The sequence below is a fragment of the Haliotis rubra genome, unplaced genomic scaffold (assembly GCF_003918875.1).
Source record: "Haliotis rubra isolate DU_JTF1 unplaced genomic scaffold, ASM391887v1 Scf8, whole genome shotgun sequence".
Taxonomy (NCBI): domain Eukaryota; kingdom Metazoa; phylum Mollusca; class Gastropoda; order Lepetellida; family Haliotidae; genus Haliotis; species Haliotis rubra.
In genome coordinates this window covers 1,707,185-1,732,296 of record NW_025767523.1, presented here as the reverse complement: position 1 = coordinate 1,732,296, position 25,112 = coordinate 1,707,185, and the positions used below count along the sequence as shown (strand labels likewise).

At 41.4% G+C, this 25,112-nt stretch overlaps 1 protein-coding gene across 1 annotated transcript; it reads left to right on the top strand.

The window, feature by feature from the left end:
• Positions 1-2,975: 2,975 nt before the first annotated feature.
• Positions 2,976-4,318, top strand: LOC124261452 (neurogenin-3-like). The gene has a single exon (XM_046695766.1). The coding sequence runs from the start codon at positions 3,066-3,068 to the stop codon at positions 3,873-3,875; it is 810 nt and encodes a 269-aa protein (XP_046551722.1). The 5' UTR covers positions 2,976-3,065; the 3' UTR covers positions 3,876-4,318.
• The last annotated feature ends 20,794 nt before the right edge of the window (positions 4,319-25,112 follow it).

Sequence of the window (25,112 nt, the reverse complement as noted above, 5' to 3'; positions counted from 1 at the left end):
ATCACCTGTTGAATGTCGCTGTTTCCACTTAAGTTAATCGTCGTGGGCAGTTGTCCGCTTAAGTTCGTGACGACAAGCAGGTTACCGTTCTTGAACTGGGTTTTCTCTCTTCACAAAGGATTTACCGTTATTTCACCTTTTCTCCCAGAGCTGGCTTATTTGGGATACTTTTGTGAACATATTCACCTTTTATAACATTCAAACTTTGACTTTATGATGTTTTAAGTTTGTTTGCATTCTCGTGAGTTCATTGACCATTTTACACACAGGTGCCTTCGTAGGAAACTTTTGTTTTGCCAATATTGAACTTTCACTCGTTAAAAATTTCCAATAAAGTTGGATATAAGTGGCTTTTGATAGCTGACCGAATAAAGGCCTGCTAGTCATTTGAAGTGCCTCATTTCGCTGTTTCAATCGCCTTTCAATACCACACTAGGATCTGAAACCCAGCTACTGACTCAAACAAGAAAGTTTTTCAATTAAATCTGAATTTTCGTTTTTTGTTGCGAGCTGACTTTAAGTTGATTATGAGCAAATACATGGTGTCATTTTTGAGCGACAAGCTAAACCCCACTTCTTGTTCTTTTTTCTCTGTGCCACACTTAATTTCAATTAATTTTCTCGGCAAGAAGGCAAATCTGCAGACTGAAACGTTCGGCAGCACGACATATGGACTTAATGAAACCAGGACGAGAGCTAGGAGCGACGTGCGGTGCGTTGGAGGTAGAGGTAGCATCGAGTACCATAGGCCTCTATCCTACTTTGTCTGAGAACGTTCTGGGCGAGAAAACAAGCCCACAGAGATGGCGCGTGTCCCTCGCACACATTTCGTGGACTTTTTTCCAACTCCTTTGTCTTGAAGTGAGTGAGAAAGTGTGGGCCCCCGGACTCGGCAGATGGAAGAACTATCTCCCGAACCCAAACCGACTCAAGGTGCAGAGAACCACTCCAATCTACCCTCACGACCTGCAGCTACCAAGCTTTCAATGTGCACCGACAGGCCCCTCCAAAGCCTGCAAAAATGTCACCATTATGTGTTGCACGTGATGCTCGTTAGAAAAACTAACTGCTTGATTTTTATCACAGACAGTTACTTGATGAATTGTAAATAAGCAGCCAAAATAGCTGCCAGCGAGTATGGTAAAATTATCGTCTTGCAGTAATTTTGTGTGGAACACGCGCTCTCCGAACAATACGCTTGAATATGACGGGACAGGTGAAAACTCCACCACGCCACCCTCCGCCAAATCAATGATTAATGCGGCCAAAGTACCGCCAATTAAGTATAGAATTTAATAGACATGAAAGCAGGGTGTTTATTAGTGCTAGAGTAAATTGAATATACCAGGTGGGGTATTATAGTCGCTCCACAACGCTCACCGCGCCGTTTGTTTTGGCCAAATGCAGAGTGCCAGGCGTTGAACTCAGGCAGAAAGTCAATAAAAGTGCTTAACTGGTCCTAAATATCCCAGAAAACCCTTTCTCAGGGGGTACCCACACGCAACACGTTCGTATAATTACACAAAATCCAACGCCAAGCAAGTTTTCCAGTTGAGCTGGAGCCTTGCGGAAAGTTTTAGAAAGTTTGAAACTGCGCGCTCTTTCTAGATCTCACGCATGCGCATTTGTGTAAACAATGCCGCAGTCGGCTGCACGCAAACAGGGGTCCATTATGCTCTTGTTGGGCGACTGAAGCGCGCGCTTTTTTTTATCTGTCTCCTCGTGAAATTGGGATGAATTTCAATTAGTAGCTCCACTTCCCCAATTTAGCACGTTTTCTTATGGGTCTTTATAAATGTGAAATATTTATTGCATGTTATTTACAAAGTGAGTGTTTTCTTTGTTAGTATCCGCGAAAACAGGTGCCGCCATTGAGGTACAGTCCTATATTAAAGAGCGCGCAGTCACAAGGATAACAGAATCAATCCTAATCTAATATGAGGTGTAATCGATTATTTTTTTTATAAATATGCAGAGATCTATAACCACTTTTATTGTTTAAACAAACAATGACAAAAAATCCTTTATTCATTCAATACAATGGCGCCTTATAAACAGTACATAGTTTTTTAAGTGTTTTAAATCATATTTATTGTTTTCGAGGAGAGGTTTTAATTTCTTTATACAACAGGTTCTCTTCGTTTTACTGTGTAGAGTTAGGGCTAGTTTAATGATGCTAGACTGATACAGAGGTCATTTGTTTTGTGAGAAAAGAAGTTCTTCCTCTCTTCCATACGGGGTGCTGCACGTCAAGCATGGCAATATACCTTTCCAGCGTTTTGTTAAGCATCTAGCGTTACAGCCAAACAACTGACGGGTCCGCGGTGCGCTTCAAAACGCACAGGTATAAAAACAATGGCAATTCAGTGATTGGCTGAAAAAGCTTCACACCAGAAAACACACGAAACGGCAACAGTCGTCCGTGACAATTATTTGACTATTCAACCCATTAAATAACCAATCTCATTCCTCGTACCTTCGTAGTCTTTTATTATATAAAAAATCCATTCGTCTTGTTAATGTGTTAATAAGTTTAACGATATTGAAACGGTTAAAAGATTTCCAGTTTTAACGCTAAATTGAGATTGGTGTAAACTGTGTTGATTGTTTCCATAAAGATATAACTGTAGCCGATTTCTAAACCGTTGTGGAGTAAATTATACTTCATCACTTGGCTGAACATGTGCATACGCTATCTCTTTAGCAAACCCGCCCACCATCGGTTGTCATGGAGCCGGGGAGTCATATAAAATGTTAATTTATACAAGAATGTATTTCTAGTTTCCAGTGACAGCTCCGAGACCGGGGCACAGCCAAGTATGAATCTTGCTAATCAAGAGAACATTAATCCAAGAAACGAGAGCCATGCGCAGTGGGTTTGTGCGCATACGGACTTGGCCGTGGTTGGTGGGATGGGAAGCTCTCTGACACGGAGACGCCCCATTGTGTTAACGACTGAATGAACGAAGGTTGCAGCGTAAAGGGTGGCACTATAAATAAGGATGGAAACTCGACTGGGGGAAATGATCTCGTAAGGTTCGTGTGTGACGGCTCCACAATTAGTAATGAGTGACACTAGTAGCATAGGGGAGAGTGCCAGGGGTACTGGGGGTGATCGGGCTTTAGACCCTCCCATAGATACACTGGGCTCGGATGACAGTAGCGATTCACCTATAACTTTTATTGGCGGATTTTTAACAGAAGCTTCCGATGATAGCATGACAACCTGTGAACCCATGGATGACACGTCACCCGAGTCTAAAAATGATGACGGGGATGCTCCTAAGAAAAAGAAGAGGTATAGTAAATCCAGAGCGCGGAACAGAAGCCCGGGACTGGTGATGAAACTGAAAAAAAACCGGCGGGTTAAAGCTAACGATCGTGAACGGTCGCGGATGCATAATTTGAACTCCGCGCTGGACTCGCTGAGAAAAACACTTCCAACGTTTCCGGACGATGCCAAACTGACTAAAATTGAGACTCTACGGCTTGCTCATAACTATATATGGGCTTTAACGGAGACTTTGAAGATGGTTGAAACTCCGGGGGGTAAGTCTATTGGGACAGGGGCGGGTCACGTGACCAGTAACATGATGCAGCAATTGACATCGGAGTGTAGAAGAATAGCCCAGGTGAAGTGTGAACCCCTCTCCCCGTCCCACAGGCGCCCAGCATTATCGCCCCACCCCCTTCACCACCATCCTGACCCCCTCCATCGGATGTCTGATCCCCTCGGGTCAGATCCCGGGGGGTGGGCGTCCCACGTGCTGTCTGTGATTCCTTCTAGTCCGCATAAACATCAAAACCCCGATGTTTACACGTATGACTTTTTCCAGGACTACAGTGACAATGACAATGGGTTTGTGACGATGTGAAATATGTGCCACTTACAACCTGAAATGACATTCGAAATGTGTGAAATTGACATGGAAATGTGAAATTGACATTTGTGAATTTTTTCCACACCAGTGACATGCCATCATGAACGCAATCGTTCTCCGTCGACACATTGACATTGTGTCTAATGGCCGAGTGACGTTAACCGGACATTAACTGCTGTGCCTAAGTATATCAGGATATATCTATTTGGATTGATCTATTGGCGATCAAGACTTTGTACGAAGGTATACATATTGTTTTTTGTAATTTGTATTGTCACATTTGAAATGGACCTTTGTATTTATTTTGTACTACTTAATTACCACGTATATTAAGTTATATACTTTTATTCGTTTAAAGAGTTTTATATATACGAGGCTTATTGCCTTATGGTGCGATGCAATATGGTGTGCTATTGGTGCTTAATAAACCAAATGAAGTGATGTTTTCTAGAAATTTGTTGAGTCGTCTTACTTTCAACCCTATAACATTTCAGCATGGTACGCAATGCATCATATCAATCTCACCTTAATTTGAGTTCGTGTAGTTGAAAGAGAAAACTAAATAGCTGCATCATAAATAGTTATGGAACGGAGTATCTGTTACGTTTTATAAAAATTCAGCCATTACGTTAAAATCATATTTGTTGTGTTTGATGCCGTGACCGTATATTGATTGTTGTCCATTTAGGAATAAACGTGTATATTGCAGAAAAACACAATTCAACACAGGTTATCCTTACAACTAGTTAGATAAACTTGAACGCGTTATTTCGAAAACTCTTCTACGTCCGGAATGACTAGGTTATAATGTGGTATGTTTAATGACATAAAAATAATGTCAATCTTATCAACAGCCAGATAAAAGGACATATGCTACTCGACATTTACAAAACTCTTTATATTTAGTTCGATCTTTGTCTCTCCAGGATTACAATGAAAGGCCCTAGCATACATTAGCTGACGGTCTGTCCAAAATAGAATGATGCAGTTTTACTCAGAGTGTTACAGGCAACGTTTCATTTAGCGTGACGATGCTCCACAACCAGTGTTGTTTCCATTCAAGCCAAACGTTGTAGAGAGTTCCTTGTCTTGTGCCCGATTGAGACACTGACCTTGTGCTATAAAATCCACAGTCTTGCTTAATTAATATACATTATTAAATTTTAATTATGCGACAAAGGAATTAAGTTGTAATTGAATTGAATCAGAGCTGTTGGTATTGCACGTTAACCTGAACCATGTCTCCTTTAGCACCGAGTCATCATGACTGAAACCATGAAAGACATCGATAGGCAGCGTTTCTGGTATTTCAAGATTGGTGTGATGCACTTGGTGGAATTGATGCATTGATGGAGTGTCGTTGATATCAACGCAAAGAAGCCAATGTGTCACTGTGTGAAAATCAATGTCCAGGTGATATGAAACAGTGACATATTGACAAGTGACAAAGAGACAAATTGATCACGAATTGACACTTCCTGCCAGGATCGATATGTATTTTTTAAACACCCGGCTTCAAAGTGTGTGGTATTTGATATTCTTTGTTCAATAATAACATGGTGTGTCAGGATGTAAACATATTCATTGACGTGAACATATCTATTGTTTAACACCATGGTTGGATTGTTGGGATGTAATTGACATGACAGCAGCTATGACGTTAAGACAATCGAAGGACGTATTGAAATGGATACTGGGTTATATAATGTTATGAAGCAACTTTTCAGTTGTCAATGTGAGTGAATATGGTTTTACGCCGCATTTAGCAATATCCCAGCAATAGCAGGGCAAGGGACAGCAGAAATGGGCTTCACACATTGTACCCCGGATTTAGTTAACACAAACCACTAAATGTCGGAAATACCATTGGTAGTTTATGTTTTTTATTAAATATACTTTCGGTAATAATACTGATGAAAATAGAAAATATTAATGAGGAGGAGGAGGAGGAGGATGGCAGCAACAACGAAGACTAATAATGATAAGGATTTTCGCACTGTTCCTGTCGTATCACAACGGGAGATAAGAACATTTCACAAAGTTTATCCAAATAGGGGATCGAACCCGGGATCTGAGGCGTGACATGTAAACGTTTGAACTACTAGGGTACCCATCACCCTGTAAATCAGGCGTTAATGCAGAGATGACAGTAGCGTCATACATAAAGGGATGACTGTAGATCGATCGATATCACAATCTCACAGATTGACGGGTGAGTCTAGTGGTTGAAGCGTTCGCTCGTCATGCTGAAGACCAGGGTTCGAATCCCCACACGGTTACTATGTGTCCATTTCTTGTGTACGTGATAGCACTAAAAGCGGCATAGAACCTCACTCGCTCCCTCACTCACTCACTCTCACTCACTCACTCACTCATCTCTCACTCTCACACTCATTCACTCACTCTCTCACTCTCACACTCACTCACTCACTCACAGAGCCATTGGTAGACATATGGTTGCGACCTGACAGATAGACATGGGGCAGTGCTCTACATTTGCACGGGTAACCGAGACAGCTTCGGTGCCCAAATCGTCAGCATGTGTGTATGGGTAACGCTGCTAATTGAGGCTGGCCTCTTTATGAACTGATGAGTGAGTCGCCGATTTTAGCAATATTCCAGCAATATCACGTCGGGGACATCAGAAATGGGCTTCACACATTGTACCCATGTTGGGAATCGAACCTGGGTCTTCGGCGTGACGAGCGAACTCTTAACCACAAGGCTACTCCACCGCCCCCTTATCAGCTGATGAAACCAACGAACACGGCTGTGGCGCTGACAAATCTAGGACCATAAAGGGAGCGAACCGGGATTGAAACCCACGATCCAAAGTTTTGGCTTGCCAAAGGGAGGTTACTCTGCATGGCGAATTGCGGCACCTTATAAAAAAGGTCCACTAGCGTCCCCTCAATGGCGCACCTTTAATATGTAAACCCTAGTCTGGACAACGTCGTGACACTGTGTTTCATTGAATATCAAGTATATTACAGTCTCAAATATCACGAATGAAAAAGTGAGTCGGTTTGTTTTATTGTAATATTTTAGTTACATCACGACGTGTCAGGTTTATGTGGGAGGGAGACCCGGAGTTATACATCTCTTAGACGTATCCCACTTTGAAGAAACCCACGATCACTGCTATGATACTGATGAACATAGAAACATAATCCGGGTGTACCAGGCATAGGATCCTGGTACGCCTAAAAACACAACTCTACACAGCAAATAATGTTTTACGAAAAAAATAAAATAGAATAAAATGTAAAAAGGGCGGCTACAGCTGCACTGAACCTTGTTTATTATGAAATGCACGAGATTCTTAAATCACCTTGTTATAACCGAAGTCCGCCCCTATGCACACGAACAATGAAGTCATTTCTTGTTACAATCGAATCTTGCTGCATCCGATCTTGTTATATGATATATTGATCTTGCAGCGTTTAAAATCATGACAGCCATACCATGAAAGTTTTAAATTCATGATATTTGTTTGAACTCATTTTGTCAACTAAAGACAGGGCTAAATCAGTTAGATATGCTAATTCATTGCTAAACACAGTTGACTAATATTAAATCATTCAAAATGGGTTTATCAAACATGCGGGCAGTAAACATTACAAAGACCGACCGTGTGGTTAGCACCAGTTCCAGGTACAAGCGGCCATAGTACACCTGTCGCTGAGAATCTAGTCCGCCATACCGTATTACCTCATATAGGCGCCGGGTAATAAATCAAATTGGTGGACACCCGGTCTCACTTACACGCCCGGTCTCTGATACGTGTCGGTTCTCACATACACGCTGGATCTAACATCCACGCCGAGTCTCACGCTGCACGCTGGATCTCTGATAAATGCTGGGTTTGGGATATACACCTGGTCTCATCCATACGTCAGGATTCTGATACACGCCCGGTCTCATATACACGCCAAGTCTCTAAAAAACGCCCGATGTCACATAAACTACGGGTCTCCGATACACAACTGGTCTCATATACACGCCGGATCACACACCACGTTTCTAAAACACGCCCTTTCTCGCATAAACTACGGGTCTCCGATTCACACCTGGTCTCACATATACGCCCAGTCTCGCATAAACTCCGGATCTCCGATACACACCTGGTCATATACATATACGTTTCCCGCCCTTTCTCGCATAAACTCCGGATCTCCGATACCCACTGGGGTCTCCGATACACAACTGGTCTCACATATACGCCCTTTCTCGCATAAACTACGGGTCTCCGATTCACACCTGGTCTCACATATACGCCCAGTCTCGCATAAACTCCGGATCTCCGATACACAACTGGTCTCATATACACGCCACGTTTCTAAAACACGCCCTTTCTCGCATAAACTACGGGTCTCCGATTCACACCTGGTCTCACATATACGCCCAGTCTCGCATAAACTCCGGATCTCCGATACCCATCTGGTCTCGCATACACGCTAAATTTCTGATACACACCGGGTCTCACATGAACTACGGGTCTCCGATACACGCCCGTTCTCCCATATACGCAGGGTCTCTCATAAACTCTGGATCTCTAATGCATGCGGATCTCATGTACACTCCGGATTTCCGGTACACGCCCGGTCTCACATTACATGGTCTCTGATACACGTCCGATCTCAAACACACGCCTAATTTCTCGTACATGCCGTGGCGTCTTGTACAAGCTGGGTCTCCGATACCCTCTATTACGTCTGTAATACACTCCTGGTCTCTCAGTAAACACCGAGGCACATATACGCATGTATCTCTAATTATAACATTCCATATAACGAATCTTCCCCTCACTGATAAAATAAAGCGTGTCCGACTCCGAGCCACAAATATTCCTCTAGATGATGCAACCACCGGCACAAATACATGCCGGGTACGTCAATTACAGGAAATACGACGTTTTTCTTTGCATGAACAGGCTGTTATCACTGCGTAACGGCACACCGTTGTGAAAAGAAAGTCAAAAGACGAAGCCACATTCACGGGTGTTTGTTGTCAGGGATGAATGTGGACGTCCCCAGACCGTTTTCCTCTCCACTGCTATCTTGTTACGGCATTGTCCCTATTTCCCCTCCCCGGCCGGAGCCCTCTGTTCACCTGTCGACGTCTATACGTCTTAACCTGACTGCTGTCTCTAGCCGTACTCAGGTGTCAACATCGGGGTTTGGGTTGTGGAGGAGGCACAATTGGTGCGAAGAAAGCAAAAATATGTCAGTTGTTTTCTTCTTGTTATTGTATCATATTCCAATGGAACACCATAAGAATTTGGTGTTTTGTGTACTTAAAATCTACTGATAGATAGCGAAAGAGAGACGGGGAGCGAGAGGTGGGAGGGAGCGAGGGGAGAGAGACAGAAAAAGAGGGAGGGAGGGAAAAGAGACAGAAAGAGGGGGTAAGGTGGTGCGGGAGGGGGAGAGAGAGGGAGAAAGATGAGAGAGAGAGGGATGGAGAGAGAGAAAGAGAGAGGAGCGAGGCAGGGGAAGACAGACAGGGCATCGGAGAGAGAGGGAGGGAGAGAATGAGAGACAGAGAGGGGATAAGGAGGGAAAGGAGAGAGAGAGAGAGAGAGAGAGAGAGAGAGAGAGAGAGAGAGAGAGAGAGAGAGAGAGACAGAGGGAGGGAGAGAATGAGAGACAGAGAGGGGATAAGGAGGGAAGGGAGAGAGAGAGAGAGGGGGGGGTAAGGACTACGTTATCACTCTTTCAAACAAACTCTTTAATGTCTATTGTCTATTAATTGTCTTGCAAAATACGACGATAATGTCGTCTCAGAAATTTTAATGAGTTTTGTTTTATTAAAGTAACTTCAATCGTATACCCATGCATATTGAAACAAAATCTCATTTATATTGACACTGCCTCAAACCCAACACAATTTTTAATTCTCCACCCAAGCCCTACCCAACTCTGTCCCCAGATTCCGATGGCCCAACATCATATATTTGTACTATCCTAAACAGATCGTGCAAAAAACCTGCAAAATCATGCCACTTCAGTCACCCTTATTTATCTTTGTCTACCCGACACTTATCGCTCTTCCATTGCCTATCCGTATACGCCCTTCCTGCCCCCTATCCTTACCCCCTTACCCCTCAAGGTCCTACCCCCGCCTCCACCGTATCCTCCCCCACCCCGCCCCACCATCATCTCCACACTTTTCCGTGAGCCTCACTGCTATTTAGCCCGAGGCAGCACTAGAGTTAAATTGTCCGAATCACGTTAATTGAACATTGCCTGTTATCGATTTAGGGCCTGATGAAACTGATTTGGTATCAACTTATCAAAATCTAGTAAAATATTAAAAGCAAAAAAAAAATCTAATTTTACGAGACTGTGCAGTTAATTAGGAACGACGGGTAGAAAGAGACAAACATGCATAATTAAACGGCTGTAAAACCCAGGGCGAACCGACCCGCCGGGAGCCGCTGTAATTAGATGAGTCGTGTTTAGGGTAGATTGCTGTGAAATTTAATTATCTCCGACACCGATTTGTAAATATTTCATGATATGATATTGGCTATGACGTGCATTAGGGAGCTATCGAGGCGAGTCGGGCCAGAGTTACGCCTAGTTCGGGCGTGCACCGCTAGGGGCGTTGTCACCTGCTGACATTGTATCTTCGCCATGAGCCGAAACTCCGACGTAACTAAATCTCCAGATTTTACACGCAGAGAAGAGCAATTACTTGAACAGTTTGGCTTCATGAATGTTATTTTAGCACAGATCTGTTGACAGTGCTTGTGAAACATAATTTTCCCAGCGGTTGATCATTTGTTTGCGATTTTGCAGTTGAAATTATTTCGAGAGAAGGATATTAAGTTAATAACGCTTGGTGTCAAAACGCTGGGATACGCGATGTATCTTTGAAGGACGTGGGTAATGTTGAATTATTCACTGTAATGACTTGAATATTATAGCCACAAGTGTAATGAATGGAAGTTAATCATCACTTAAAGACGCCCGGGTGTTGTCAGGGCTCAAGTGAATTTGATATAATATTGTTTGAGTATAGTGCGTGAGTATGGTTTTACGCCGCTTTTAGCAACATTTCAGCACTATCACGGCAGGGGACACGAGAATTGGGCTTCACATATTGTACATATGTGGGGAATCGAAGCCGGGTGTTCGGAGTGACGAGCGAACGCTTTAACCAATAGGCTACCCCACTGCCCTTGTTTTAATATAATAGTTCTAAACGTTGAGTTAGCGAGTGAGTATGGTTTGACGCCGCTTTTTTGGCAATATTTCAGTGATTTCAAGTTGGGAAAAGGTAAGAAGACGATTCATCCATTGTTGGGGCGGTGGGGTCGCCTAGTGGTTAAAGTGTTCGCTCGTCACGCCGAAGACCCGGGTTCGATTCCCCCAAGGGGTACAATGTGTGAAGACCATTTCTGGTGTCCCCCGCCTTGATATTGCTGGAATATTGCTAAAAGTGGTATAAAACCAAAACTCACTCACTCACTTGTGTAACTGCTTATACAGGCTCAGAATTATACCTGTCGCATAATGTTGTCCTACTGACAGACAGCTGTCTCCTGCTCTTAGTAGGCACCAACGACCCTGGCACGATGAGGTCGTGCGTTATCTTCCATGAAGATGACGCACGTTCGGTCCGAATGCTCCAACCTACGATCTCACGTACACATCCAGAATGGCATCCCTGTAGCATACGCCTGCCATTGTGCCACGTTGCACAAACTCGGTTCTTCCAGATCTACAAATCCCTCCAAACTCATTATTGAGCTCCCTCCAGTGCGGTTATATTCGGCTATACTGCAATTCTGCACCACACTGCACCATTCTGCATCCGACTCGACATTATTTCGATTCGTCAGTGACCGTGATCCTGTCCTGGTTAGTTTAGTTTTACCTGCCTGTGATGTCGGACGAGTGTGATACGAAAGCATGCCCATCGTAGCCGGATATCCTACCCACGGGAATAATTGCGTACTGTCTGAGAAGAAACGTTAAAGCTACTGGCGTTCCGCATGTCATTTCTGAGCGGTGACACTCACAAAGTGATGGCGTCTTGCTGCAATGAGGAGAAACCAGTCCTCCCGCTGTGTGGTGGAACGCTGTCGACCACCTGCACGTTGCTGGATTGATCATCCTGAGTGATCACACTGGCCTAAACCACACCAAAGACGTTTGCAACGTGACGTTGTGTTGATCCAGTTTCAAGTATCATTATGTTTAAGTTCTTTAATTCTAGGCCAAAGGCCAAAACAAAACATAATGTTTCAAATCACAATTGTGGGTGGTTGGTTCACATATCTCAATAGCTTAAGCACATTAATAGTCGACTCAAGAAGTTATATTTTACTTATATACACTCATGATGTGGTACAAACACTAAGATGAATTTAAAATAACATTTCGGCATGGATTATTCATCAACTTGACATATTTCATCATACTAGGAGGTGAAAAATAACAGGTTGATAAATAACGTTTACGATATTTGACAACGAGTAGGCATAATAATAACACATGGTATTCGTCTTCAACATCATTATCACAGTACTGACAAAGTCGCCTATCAAAGGGGAGTTTCATATTACTCCATCATCCTCTTTCTGTCATAAACGTGTGAACTTAATCTAGGTGAGGTGAGGTAAAATTGGGTTTTACGTCGTACTTGAGAATATTTCGCTCATATGACGACGTGCATGCGTGTGTATGTGTATGTGCGGCTGCTTGTACTAGCCCAGACTTAAGCTGGTTTTATAGTTCTAGCCCACTGAGATACCATGCCGCAGTGAAGCATGAATACCCCACTCAGACACATTATACTGACTCCGAGCCGACCAGTCCTTGTTGTACCCATTAATGCCGAGCGCCAGGCAGGGACCAACAAGTACCATATTTTAACGTCTTTTGGTATGACGCGACCGGGGATCGAACCGGGCGACTCTTCCGCTAATCCGGGCGGACGCTCTAACCACTACACCACGGAGGCGGTCGAGCTAATGGTTAATCTAAATCAGAACAGTCTATATTTAGTAATATTAACAACAGTTCAGCCGTGATGTTTTCGAAATACGGCGACACTCCTTAATACAGACTAACTTCTAGTTTCACTAAGACTGGAGAGGTTTGATTTCCACATTTGTATGTGAATATCAGTTATTCTTTGGATATATCTAGATATATCCGATACATACTGTGAGAGCCACACATGGCCAAATCCGTATTCAAAATACGGAATGCTTCTGGTGCATTCGTTGGTTGACGCTCAGGTGGCATAAGTGCATTTATTTCAGTTGTTTCATGCCTGTGTAACAAATGTTATGGTTCACACTGATGAAGACTGCAATCCGTATTATAGCATCTCGTGTACATCATACCACTGACTGCATGCCTTTGTCCGTCCATAATGATACTTATGGCTACCCAGCAGGATATTTCAATTATTATTTTTTGGATGATTTTTCAATAGCATCAAAACTTGATTATAAGCAAACTTTTATTGGCATGAAACAGATTCTGGGAAAATAATCCAAGATCAAGGTTTCTAGAACGCACGAGGGTCAAAACTTATGGCGCGCGAATATATCCTTCCTCCTTGACGCCTGGGCCACTAGTGTCTCATGGAGTAAGTTTGAAGGGGAGTGAGTGAGTTTAGTGTTACAACGCTTTTAGCAATATTCAAGCAACATCACGGCGGGGGACACAAGAACCGAACCCGGGCCTTCGGCATGACGAGCGAACGCTTTCACCACTAGGCTACCCCGCCGACCCAGTTTGAAGAGGAACCTTCAGTCAGCAATGTCGTTAATAAAGTGTCTATTGTCATGTATGAATATGGTTTCTCTGAGAGGTGACAATTTGCTTGTTTGGAGCATACAAGTGTATATAGTTCATGGTTACATAACGTACACTGTACCCTCGTTAAATCTTAAGGAGGAAGGGTAACCAAGTGGTTACAGCGTTCGACCGTCGCACCGAAGGCCTGGGTTCGTAAAACCATAGTAGCTCACTCAATCATGGCCATACACTGGATTAGTGAATAGTTTTCACAGCAAATTGCTAGTTTTGCGGCCGTGGCCTGTGAGTATTATAATGTGAATCGGGTCAACCGATGACTGATAGCATGAGCAAGTATCCCCGCTTTGAGAAATGACATACGATCATACAGGTCTTATTACTCATTCAGGGCGGTGGGGTAGCCTAGTGGTTAAAGCGTTGGCTCGTCACGCCGAAGACCCGGGTTCGAATTCCCACCTGGGTAAAATGTGTGAAGCCCATTTCTGGTATCCCCCGCCGTGATGTTGCTGGAATATTGCTAAAAGCGGCGTAAAACCAAACTCAGTCAGTCAGTCAGTCAGTCATTACTCATTCATCCCCTGCTTGGAGTGAGGGTTAGAATAAGTCCTTACTAACTGATGCATAGACTACGGATTTGATCGGAAAGTCAGGTTGGAAACTCGGTTGGTTTTGTGTTTTCTTCTCAGTAGTACCTCTTACCTAGAAATAGTTATGTACACACAGCCGTGATATAATTGGCATCTTGCTGACCTTGACGTAAAACAAAATTAATTCATTAACTCACTCGCTCCCAGGAATGATAATTAGGTCAGGGAAACTCTACTGATCAGCCTCGTTTTGAGTGTCATGGCACGATTTTCATTTCTGTATTCGGTATGTTAGAGCGCCATAACCGAAGTCACAGTGAAATGACAGACCACATCTAAGTGTCAATATTAAACTATAGATGGCACTGAACGGATGTGCATGTCCCATCGTATACCGGAATCGACTGTCATGAATGAAAGCCAAGGTCAGTTTTGTCACATAATAGGAGAAAATATTCATTCTACAAGCCAGTCACATAATTCATGTCAAGAAGAGAAGCTATTCATTGCACAAGCCAGTCACACAATTCATGTCAAAAAAGAGAAGCTATTCATTCTACAAGCCAGTCATCCCAAGAAGAGTACATACACATTCACTCTGGATCCAGTAACTGGATTCATGTCAATAGTGTTGTTGTTTATTACCTATTGATGCCACAGCATAACATGTTCCTTAGAGAACGCACAGAAGGTGAGGTGAGGTGAAATTGGGTTTTACGTCGTACTTGAGAATATTTCGCTCATATGACGACGTGCATGCGTGTGTATGTGTATGTGCGGCTGCTTGTACTAGCCCAGACTGAAGCTGGTTTTATAGTGCTAGCCCACTGATATACCATGCCGCAATGAAGCATGAATACCCCACTCAGACACATTATACTGACTCCGAGCCGACCAGTCCTTGTTGTACCCATTAATGCTGAGCACCAGGTAAGGACCAACAAGTACCATATTTTGGTATGACGCGGTCGGGGACGCTCTAACCACTACACCACGGAGGCGGTCAGAACGCACAGAAGAAACAGTCTACTACAATACATAATGCCGACACGTGTGCCATATATGGCTCAGGTGACACAGAATTTATGTCTTGCTGCAATAATATTTCCTTAAAATAAGAGTCTCTCATCTTGTATATAATAGTATGTAACTATCAGAATCTATTACAAAGGGAGATTTGCAAGACAGCAGCTGCCTGAGCCATTGAGGATGATTTTCATTTTGTTACTATATGTCCAGCTTATGAGAGCCTAAGATCTAAATACCTACCGTTTGTCCGTAAATCCTAAAATATAAAACAAGTTTCATCAATTTAATGGCATCTGATGATACAACAGTTATTATTCAATTACAACTTTATGCTCATCATGCACTTAGTCTGATACGTGAAATTTGAAACTTGCAAGTTCCAACCTGTTGCTTGTACTATCTGTGTAGGGGCCGGAGTCCACACATACCGAATAAACACATTGAATGCAACTTGCTGAATCTATTACAAAGAGATTTTGCAAGATAGCAGCTGCCTGAGCACAAATAGTCTTTGATATAAATTATAATGGTAGTTGTTATAGAAATACATATTTATCCAGCAGCAGAATTCGTCAAACAATCAAAACAGGCCTAGGTTGAATATCCAGAGTGCAAGGAAATATCCTTACATAATCACTAGTCCTGATATAATTGATGTGATGCGAGATGCGACAGTCATGCTCTTGTCCTCTTTTATGGTCTAAATACCGTGTAGAAATTTCTCTTTAGTGCTGTATTGGTCCACAGTTGTTCTCGAAGACTCCACAATATACTTGACTCCATAACATCAAAATATAATAACTTCCACACCGCTGGTTACAGAAAGTCGTAATACATGCCCAACGACTAATTATTGTTGAAAACAATGCTGTTAATTTCACTTAAAACTGAACAGTAACAATGCAGTTCAATTACAACATTGTTTTCTTTGTTAAGTGCAAAGTCTATAAAGTATATAAATAGTATATTGCAATCATTATACGGGGTAATTATGAAAGCTTTTACAAAAATCCAAATGTTTGCAGTCTAAACTGATGATATTCAACCAACTCGTGATAATGCACCAGTAATGATGTTGTCTTTAATGTCTAAATCAATTTCCCGCAAAGACAAGTTCCGGTGCATTAGGCTGACTTTTGCTCATAGGACAGTGATCAGTGTACAATTGAATAGGAGACAAAGTAGTACCGAAATAGAAATCAAGTTGCTGTCAAACTTACAAGAGAGAAAAAAATTCTTTTTCAATGATAGAATAATATGATGTTGGTCAGATGTTCGTGAATAATAACAAACAGGAAAAGCAAAGCCTGATGCATCTTCTTGGGACAGCACAGTTCCAGTGCCATTGTCACTGGCATCTGCTGCCAGCCTCATGTTTTTTTTCAAAATGTGGTATTTGGAGTACTGGAGAGTTCATGACTCTATTTTTCTTCAGAGTAACCTGCCAATTGCTTACCCGAACAGGGAGAGGTGGTGCAAAACATTAGCAAGAGGGAATACTTTTTCACCGACATTTTGACAAGATTTACAGCAGTAACTTGCCACAATCAACAATTTCCTTTTTTGTTTTTCATAACCTTGAATCTTAGAAGAAATTCCATCTTTGCTTGAACCCAAATCGGGACTTTGTCTATTGTCTTTGAATGAGTGGTGATATGATTGAATTGGAGATTGGCTGTAATACATTTGATGAGACTATGGGATGAGGCTGGAGCGTGAGGCCAAGTGGGAAAAATGTGTTGATAAAGTCCAGCTGGAGTAACAAAAGATGAAACCTGCTTTGCATGCTTAGTGAGTGAAATCTGCCAATATTTGCTGACTTTCATATCTTAACTGATTTGTTCTATGCAGTCAGCAGTTCTTGGTACTGGGAAAAAGTCAGTTTGAGAAGCAACGTTGACAAATTTTATATCTGTAAGCATTTGTAACTACCACAAGGCTCCACCACAACAATGTAAGGTGAACTTCAGTGATTATAACTTGAATAAGCAATGTTATTGTCCACCGTGTGTAAATAGTCCTTCGGGGCTTCAAGCTTGAGTGGATTCGTCCAGTGGGGATGTTGTTTCACGGGTACAACGTGACCCACACCTGTTTCATGAAACATTAAATCTGTACTGCCAGGTTCAGCAGTACAAACTCTGCCTTTACTTAGCATCTCAGGTAGCTGAAACTTCAGAATCGTAGGGCTTTGGTTCAGATTAGTCATCACTGCCATCCAACGTTACAAAGTTTTGTTTTGTTTACACTCAAATGACCAAAGGTCTTGTGCTAAACTGAAAACTCGAGGTGATCTGGCAGCCTCAAGCTCTCCATGAGAATGCTATGGATGACATAATAGAAAGGAATTATGTCAGTTTCTTCATAAGTGAGTGTGCTACCTGCAAGTATTTTGAATTTGGGGGATTTAACAATCTGATACCTGTGAAGAAGAAGCTCCTGAGCAAGCAAATTGTCAGATGCTGAATTATCCATAAAATAACCAGTCAAATCCTAATTGGAATCATTCTCAGAAGACGTTTGCTCAGTCATATCACGAGTAAAAACACTCAGGGGTAAAATACCTAGAATTTCCTTTTCTAGATTTTCTTACTTTTTGAAGTGCTATGGTTACGACAAACAACACGAACATAGGCCATGGCTGAGAATCCAGGGTGAAAACAAATAACCACTGGTCTTATGTGATGTGAGACGAGAGAGTCATCTGCTTGCCATCTTCTAAATTACTTTGTACAAAGCTATATACTAATAGCGGTTCTTGAAAATTCCATATTACTCTTGACGCTAAAGGCATTTAATATAAACAACACTTTGTAACAACATATGTTATAACATAGCATAAGAAGAACATACATATGAGCAACATAAGTGTAGTTCTAAATGTAACTGCCTCAATGTGTTTAACACTTGCTTGAAAGCTAAAAGATTCTCATGCTGAGATATATGAGGAGATTTTTTTCAATCTAACATGAATTAAGTTGTTTGCTATAGATACTGATACATGTATTCTTAACAATAGACACAAATACATCACCACTTCCTGCAACGAGCTGCAACCAAACTTCACCGAAGCCAGCAAGAATTTCACATTAGAGTTCCCAAATGTTTTAACAGCTTTCGCTTTTGAATACTGAAAATTATGACAGTATAACATTATCTGTGTAATATTAATCTAAGCAAACACTTTGTAATGTTTCATTGTGCACGACCATAAGAGAAATCTTGCTGTCAATGTCTTTCTGTTACTACATTACGTTAAGAAACAAAGTTCGTTCACAATGGACGTTTTGCCCAGATAATTGTGGAAAACATTCATGGGCTTCAGATGGGAGAAATATGTTATTTTCAAGCGGGTTTTCTTATGTTTGGTTTAAGCAAGATGTTGGTGATATAAAAATATTTTTGTCAACATTTAAACAACGAATAAAAGATATTTATATTCAGAATTGATACGCATCAGTAAATTCATCCAGATTTCTTAGTCATTATTCACAATGTAAATGATGTTCGGATATGAAAAATATGTCAGTGAAAAATTCTTAATGATAAGTCCCTTTTAAAAATTATTTGTAAATTTAGAATCTCTCTACGTTTTACAAAAGATAATAATACATTGGAAGATTTATCACGTGTTATTGTGTTCTTCTGGTAAAACTGAAGACGAACTCCACTTATTATTAGTCTGTGAGGCTGTCTCTGTCTGCCGAAACAAGTATTTAAAATACTCTAATGATGCCCCACAAACGATATATAATGTACTTAATTCTAATAATGTTGATATTATCCATCCGTAAATCACATGTGAAACCATAATCTTGTGTCACGTGACCAATAGTTGTAATTGAGCAACTTTGGGCCACTGGGCCTTAACTACTAATTAAAACCTGTCCGTCTGTTTTGCCCAGAATGGTGTCGCCAAGGTTGACCGATATGGTGCTGTGAGTGTCATAATGTGGGGTACCATATCCTTCACACAGAAATCTTTGTGCGCCTTGAGGGCAATTAAACTGCTATTCAGCACGGAGACGAAATCTTAAGGATTTACATACTTCCGATCATTGACTAGAACCATGTAAATTGGAAGTTGTTCCAGAAAGATAACGCCAGGCCTCAGACAGCACATACCACTGTTCAGTATTTTGAGAATGAGAACATTACAGTGCTTCCATGGCTTTCCAAATCACCCAACCTCAACCCCATCGAGCATGTGTGGGATGACCTCGGCCGACGCGTACGTGAACGTCAACCCGCGACCCAGACGTTAGATCAACTGTCTCAGGCATTGCAAGAGGAATGGGTCAGAAGTCCACAAGGTCGAAGTTAAAGACTTATTCAGTCCATGCCGAGACGGTGCAGAGCAAGTATGGGGGCTCATGGTTGCCACAACAGATATTGAAGACAACGCCCAAATTGGAACGGACTCCTTCCCTTATTAAACGTTTAATAGGTTATACATGTTAAGAGGCATTTGATCTTTTATACTCTGAAATGTGGCTGCAACTGATCCAGCATTACATGTGTTATCTCACTTCAATTGTAGAAGATCAAATTCGTGAAAATACACCAATGCGATTCTTTTTGGGGTGAGTATATATGAGGACAGAGCATATATAATGAACTTTGCAAGCTGGTCTCTTTATGACAAGATGATTAGATAACCGCGGAAATGATGCAGATCAAACTGCATAGATCACCACTCTGAAAACTAACCACCTGATTTATGTCAATATGGGTAGATACTCACAGTTCAGGAGAATCATAAGTTTCATCTTGACAAAAGCAGATATTCATTCCTGTCAGGTGATGCAGATGAAAAACAGAAGATATTTACTCTACAAGTCAGTCATGATTCGTGTAAAGAAACCTTGATGTTCACTCTGAAAGCCAGTAACAGGATGCATGTCAAGAAGGGAATATATTCTCCAGACAAGACACAGACGATACAGATACAAAGTGTAGAGTGAGTGAGTAAGTTTAGTTTTACGCCGCACTCAGCAATATCCCATCTATATGGCGGCGGCCTGTAAATAATCGAGTCTGGACCAAACAATCCAGTGATCAACATCATGAGAATCGATCTACGGAATTGCGATACGATGACATGTGTCAACCAAGTCAGCGAGCCTGACTGACCACCCGATCGCGTTAGTCGCCTCTTATGACAAGCATGGGTCACTGAAGATCAATTGTGACCCGGATCTTCACGGGTACAAAGAGTAGATGTTTCAAGGGAACGGTATCAGTTGTGTCAAGAAGGAGTATGTATTCACTCACAGTCAAATGATTCATGTGAAGAAGGGAAGATGTTCACTAAGCATGCCAGTAGCAGGATGCGTGTGAAGGAGAGTAGGAAAATATATGCATGATTCGTTTCTAGAGTGTAGACTGACTGACTGAGTAAGGTTTTAAGCCGCTTTTAGCAATATTCCAGCAATTACACATATGGGGACTCGAACCCGGGTCTCCATCGTCACGAGCGAACGCTTTAACCATTAGGCTACCCCACAGCCCCCTAGAGTGTAGATATTCCATCTGGCATCTAGTTACAGATAAGAACAAACGATATTCACTCATATAGATTTATGTCAAGGAGATCACTCTAATCACTGTGCTGGACAATCAAATGTTACATAAATCATATACAATTATGATGAGTGAGTTCAGTTTTACGCCGCTTTTAGCAATATTCCAGCAATATCACGGCGGGGGACGCCAGAAATGGTCTTCACACATTGTACCCATGTGAGAAATCGAACCCGGGTCTTCTGCGTGACGAGCGAACGCTTGAACCACTAGGCTACCCCACCATCCTTAAAATGATGATGACTTTCCACACCAAAAACTTGATTCATGTGAATAAGGCTACAAGTTAAAACGAGAAGATGATTCGCCAGTTATGGAGAAATTGAAGGCTCGATATTTACTCTGAAAACCAGTCACATCATTCATATCAAGAAGAGTAGGTAATCTTTCGACAAGCCAATCACTCCATTATAAGAAGAGTTAATATTCACCCTGCAACTAAATCATGTGGTTTATGTTAAGAAGAGTAGATATTTTCATTGGAAGGGAGTCATATTGTTCATATGAAGAAAATTCATTTTACAAACCAATTAAATGGTTTATGTCAAGTGTTGATGTTCACTCTACAAGTCATATCATGACGGAAGTAAAAAAGATTAGATATTTAAACCGGAGGTCTGTCAAATGATTCGGGTCAAGAAATGTAGAGATTTGCCGTGAGAGCCGGTCCCTTCTTTAAAACAAAAGAGAGGATGTTTACGCTGAAAGGGAGTCAAAGCATTCATAACAAGAAAAGAAGAAATTCAATCTACTCGACAATCATTCACGTCAAATGTAGAAAGTAAATGCAAGTCAATAGCATTAATTATGTCAAGGTAATTAAATAATTATTCAGTCACATGATTTCCTCTATGAGCAGATAATCCTCCAGTCCGGCAGTCACATGATTTCCTCTAAGAACAGATAATCCTCCAATCCGGCAGTCACATGATTTCCTCTAAGAACAGATAATCCTCCAATCCGGCAGTCACATGATTTCCTCTAAGAACAGATAATCCTTCAGTCCGGCAGTCACATGATTTCCTCTAAGAACAGATAATCCTCCAGTCCGGCAGTCACATGATTTCCTCTAAGAACAGATAATCCTCCAATCCGGCAGTCACATGATTTACTCTAAGAACAGATAATTCTCCAGTTCGGCAGTCACATGATATCCTCTAAGAACAGATAATCCTCCAGTTCGACAGTCACATGATTTCCTCTATGAACAGATAATCCTCCAGTTCAACAGTCACATGATTTACTCTATGAACAGATAATCCTCCTGTCCGGCAGTCACATGATTTACTGTGAGAACAGAACATCCTCCAATCTCATGATTCAAGTCGAGAAGGCCTGACATAAGTTTTGTTAGCAGATCACGTTATGTAGATCAAGAAGAGGAGATGCATTCACCCTGCAAGCCAGTCACATGAGGCAGACGAAGAGGATCAGACACTCACTCTGCATGCAAAACACATGATTTATGGACATTCACCCAACCAGACAGCCACATCGGTCATGTCAAGGAGAGGAGATATTCACTCAGATGATTCTAACTGCAAGCAATTCACATCATTTATAAAGAAGAATTGGCATTCACACGGGAAGCCATTTACACGATTCAAGTGACAAAAATGGATATAGTCACATTACTCTTGTCACAAAAGGAAATTCCCTTTGCAGGCCGTAACATTCTTCATTTGAAAAAAAATGATATTCATTCTGCAAGCCAATGATATGAATTATGTCGTCAAACCCAGATTCTCCCTTTGAAATTTCTTTTCCATCTACAGCTGACTACATTTACTACCAGATTCTCCCCTTGACAATTTCTTTTCCATCTACAGCTGACTACATTTACTACCAGATTCTCCCCTTGACAACTACTTTCCCATCTACAGCAAACTATATTTACTACCAGATTCTCCCCTTGACATCTTCTTTTCCAACCACAGCTGACTATATTTACTACCAGATTCTCCCTTTGACAATTTCTTTTCCATCTACAGCTGACTATATTTACTACCAGAATCTCCCCTTGACAACTTCTTTTCCATCTACAGCTGACTATATATTTACTACCAGATTCTCCCCTTGACAACTTCTTTCCCATCTACAGCTGACTATATATTTACTACCAGATTCTCCTCTTGACAACTTCTTTCCCATCTACAGCTGACTATATATTTACTACCAGATTCTCCCCTTGACAACTTCTTTCCCATCTGCAGCTGACTATATATTTACTACCAGCTTCTCCCTTGACAACTTCTTTTCCCATCTGCTGACTATATATTTACTACCAGATTCTCCCCTTGACAACTTCTTTCCCATCTACAGCTGACTATATATTTACTACCAGATTCTCCTTTGACAACTTCTTTTCCATCTACAGCTGACTATATATTTACTACCAGATTCTCCCCTTGACAACTTCTTTCCCATCTACAGCTGACTATATATTTACTACCAGATTCTCCCCTTGACAACTTCTTTCCCATCTACAGCTGACTATATATTTACTACCAGATTCTCCCCTTGACAACTTCTTTCCCATCTACAGCTGACTATATATTTGCTGCCAGCTTCTCCCCTTGACAACTTCTTTCCCTTCTGCAGCTGGTTATATTTACCACCATCTTCTCCCCTTGAGAACGTCTTTCCAATCTCCATTTGCTCTATTTTACATCACCAACTCCCGACTACATTATTGTCACTCCCATGTCCACTCTTATCTTGACTGTGTGTGTCCAATCTTCCTCTGGCTATATTTCCAATTATCTTCTCCTTAATGACTGTTTGTATCCTATCTTTTCGTTACATTCATTGGAACCTTCTCCAACACGACTCCGACACGACTACTTGCATGAGTTCTTCTTGTTCTATATTGATGTGAACCTTCATCCCTTGGCTACTTGCCTCGTATCGTCTTCTGACCATGTTATTCAATCAGTGCTTTAATTGCGTAGGTGTAACTTACAACTATGTTAAAGTCTATGATAGTTTTTAGGAGATTACACTTTACGTTTTCAGACATCAATGCCCGTTGTTTTTTATCCCCGATCAAACTTTCATTTTCAAACCACTTTGTTATTGTTTCTGACTTTGACTCGTTCTAGCGAGACTAGTATTCACGCAGTTAAAATATCAAACATGCCCTCGTTATATGCCTGTGCGAGTCATGAATTCCATCTTCCAAATAGCATATAATTTTCCATAATATGTCAGAGGTAATTAAATAATTACCATTGCCCTGTTCTACAAAGCGATCGTTGTACTAAGATCATCGTCACTCCCATATATCACATAGACCTTCGACACTCGTGGCGTTATGATCTGTTTGTGGGGCGGGGCTGAAGTGAATGTCTTCCAACGAGAACTGTTTTAACTGTGTACTGAAAAAAGAACGGGTGTGTGAAGCGTTCATAAAAGGCATGTTCGTAATTAAAGCTTAAAGGGACACAAAGGCGATTTTTAACGCTTGAGCGAGTGAGTAAGTGAGATTTAACAGGAATAGAAATGAGTTACTATTTTTGTTTTGCAAAAGCCCTGGTTTTCGACCCACAAACTTACCGAAGGCTGTACGTACAGCATTTAAGGGTGACGGTGACAGATTATATAATTTAGCCCTCCTTTGTGAAGACGATCGATCGATCACTGATCGAAACAGATAATAATAATAATAATAATAATAATATGTGTATTTATAATGCGCTGAATTTCACACTTATGGCATGCTCAAAGCGCTACATATTTACAAATATTTACAAAGCAAAGGTTATGCTAGAACGAGGGTGAAATATTTGGAAAGTTAAGTTATAGATTGTAATATTGTCTGAAAACGTAAAGTGTAATATTTAACAAATCGATCACTGTTAAAAATATAAGGGATAATACAAATTCCTGGAAAGCAAGAAACGCGCTTCATAAACTAAAACAAACATCGGTCAAGCACTTCAAGATGCTAAACAAAACCGCATCCAGTAAGGAAGATGGAGGTGCATACAGGTTGTGGTCTTTGTTGAATAGAAACTCTGAAATAGTCACTTATGAAACTAGATTCACATTCAGTACTTGTTAGTCAAGTTTCATATTATCAGTTCATTACCCACAAACGTTGTGCTAAGTGATATTTTAACCTCATTCTTTGTGGGGTTTCATTTCAACAGTACTCGCGGCAGAAGTTCTGCTTTATCCAACATACGGACAGTCAAGTGTCTAAACACAATTAGCGAACAACCGCGAGCGAACGTTACATCGAGCTTGTT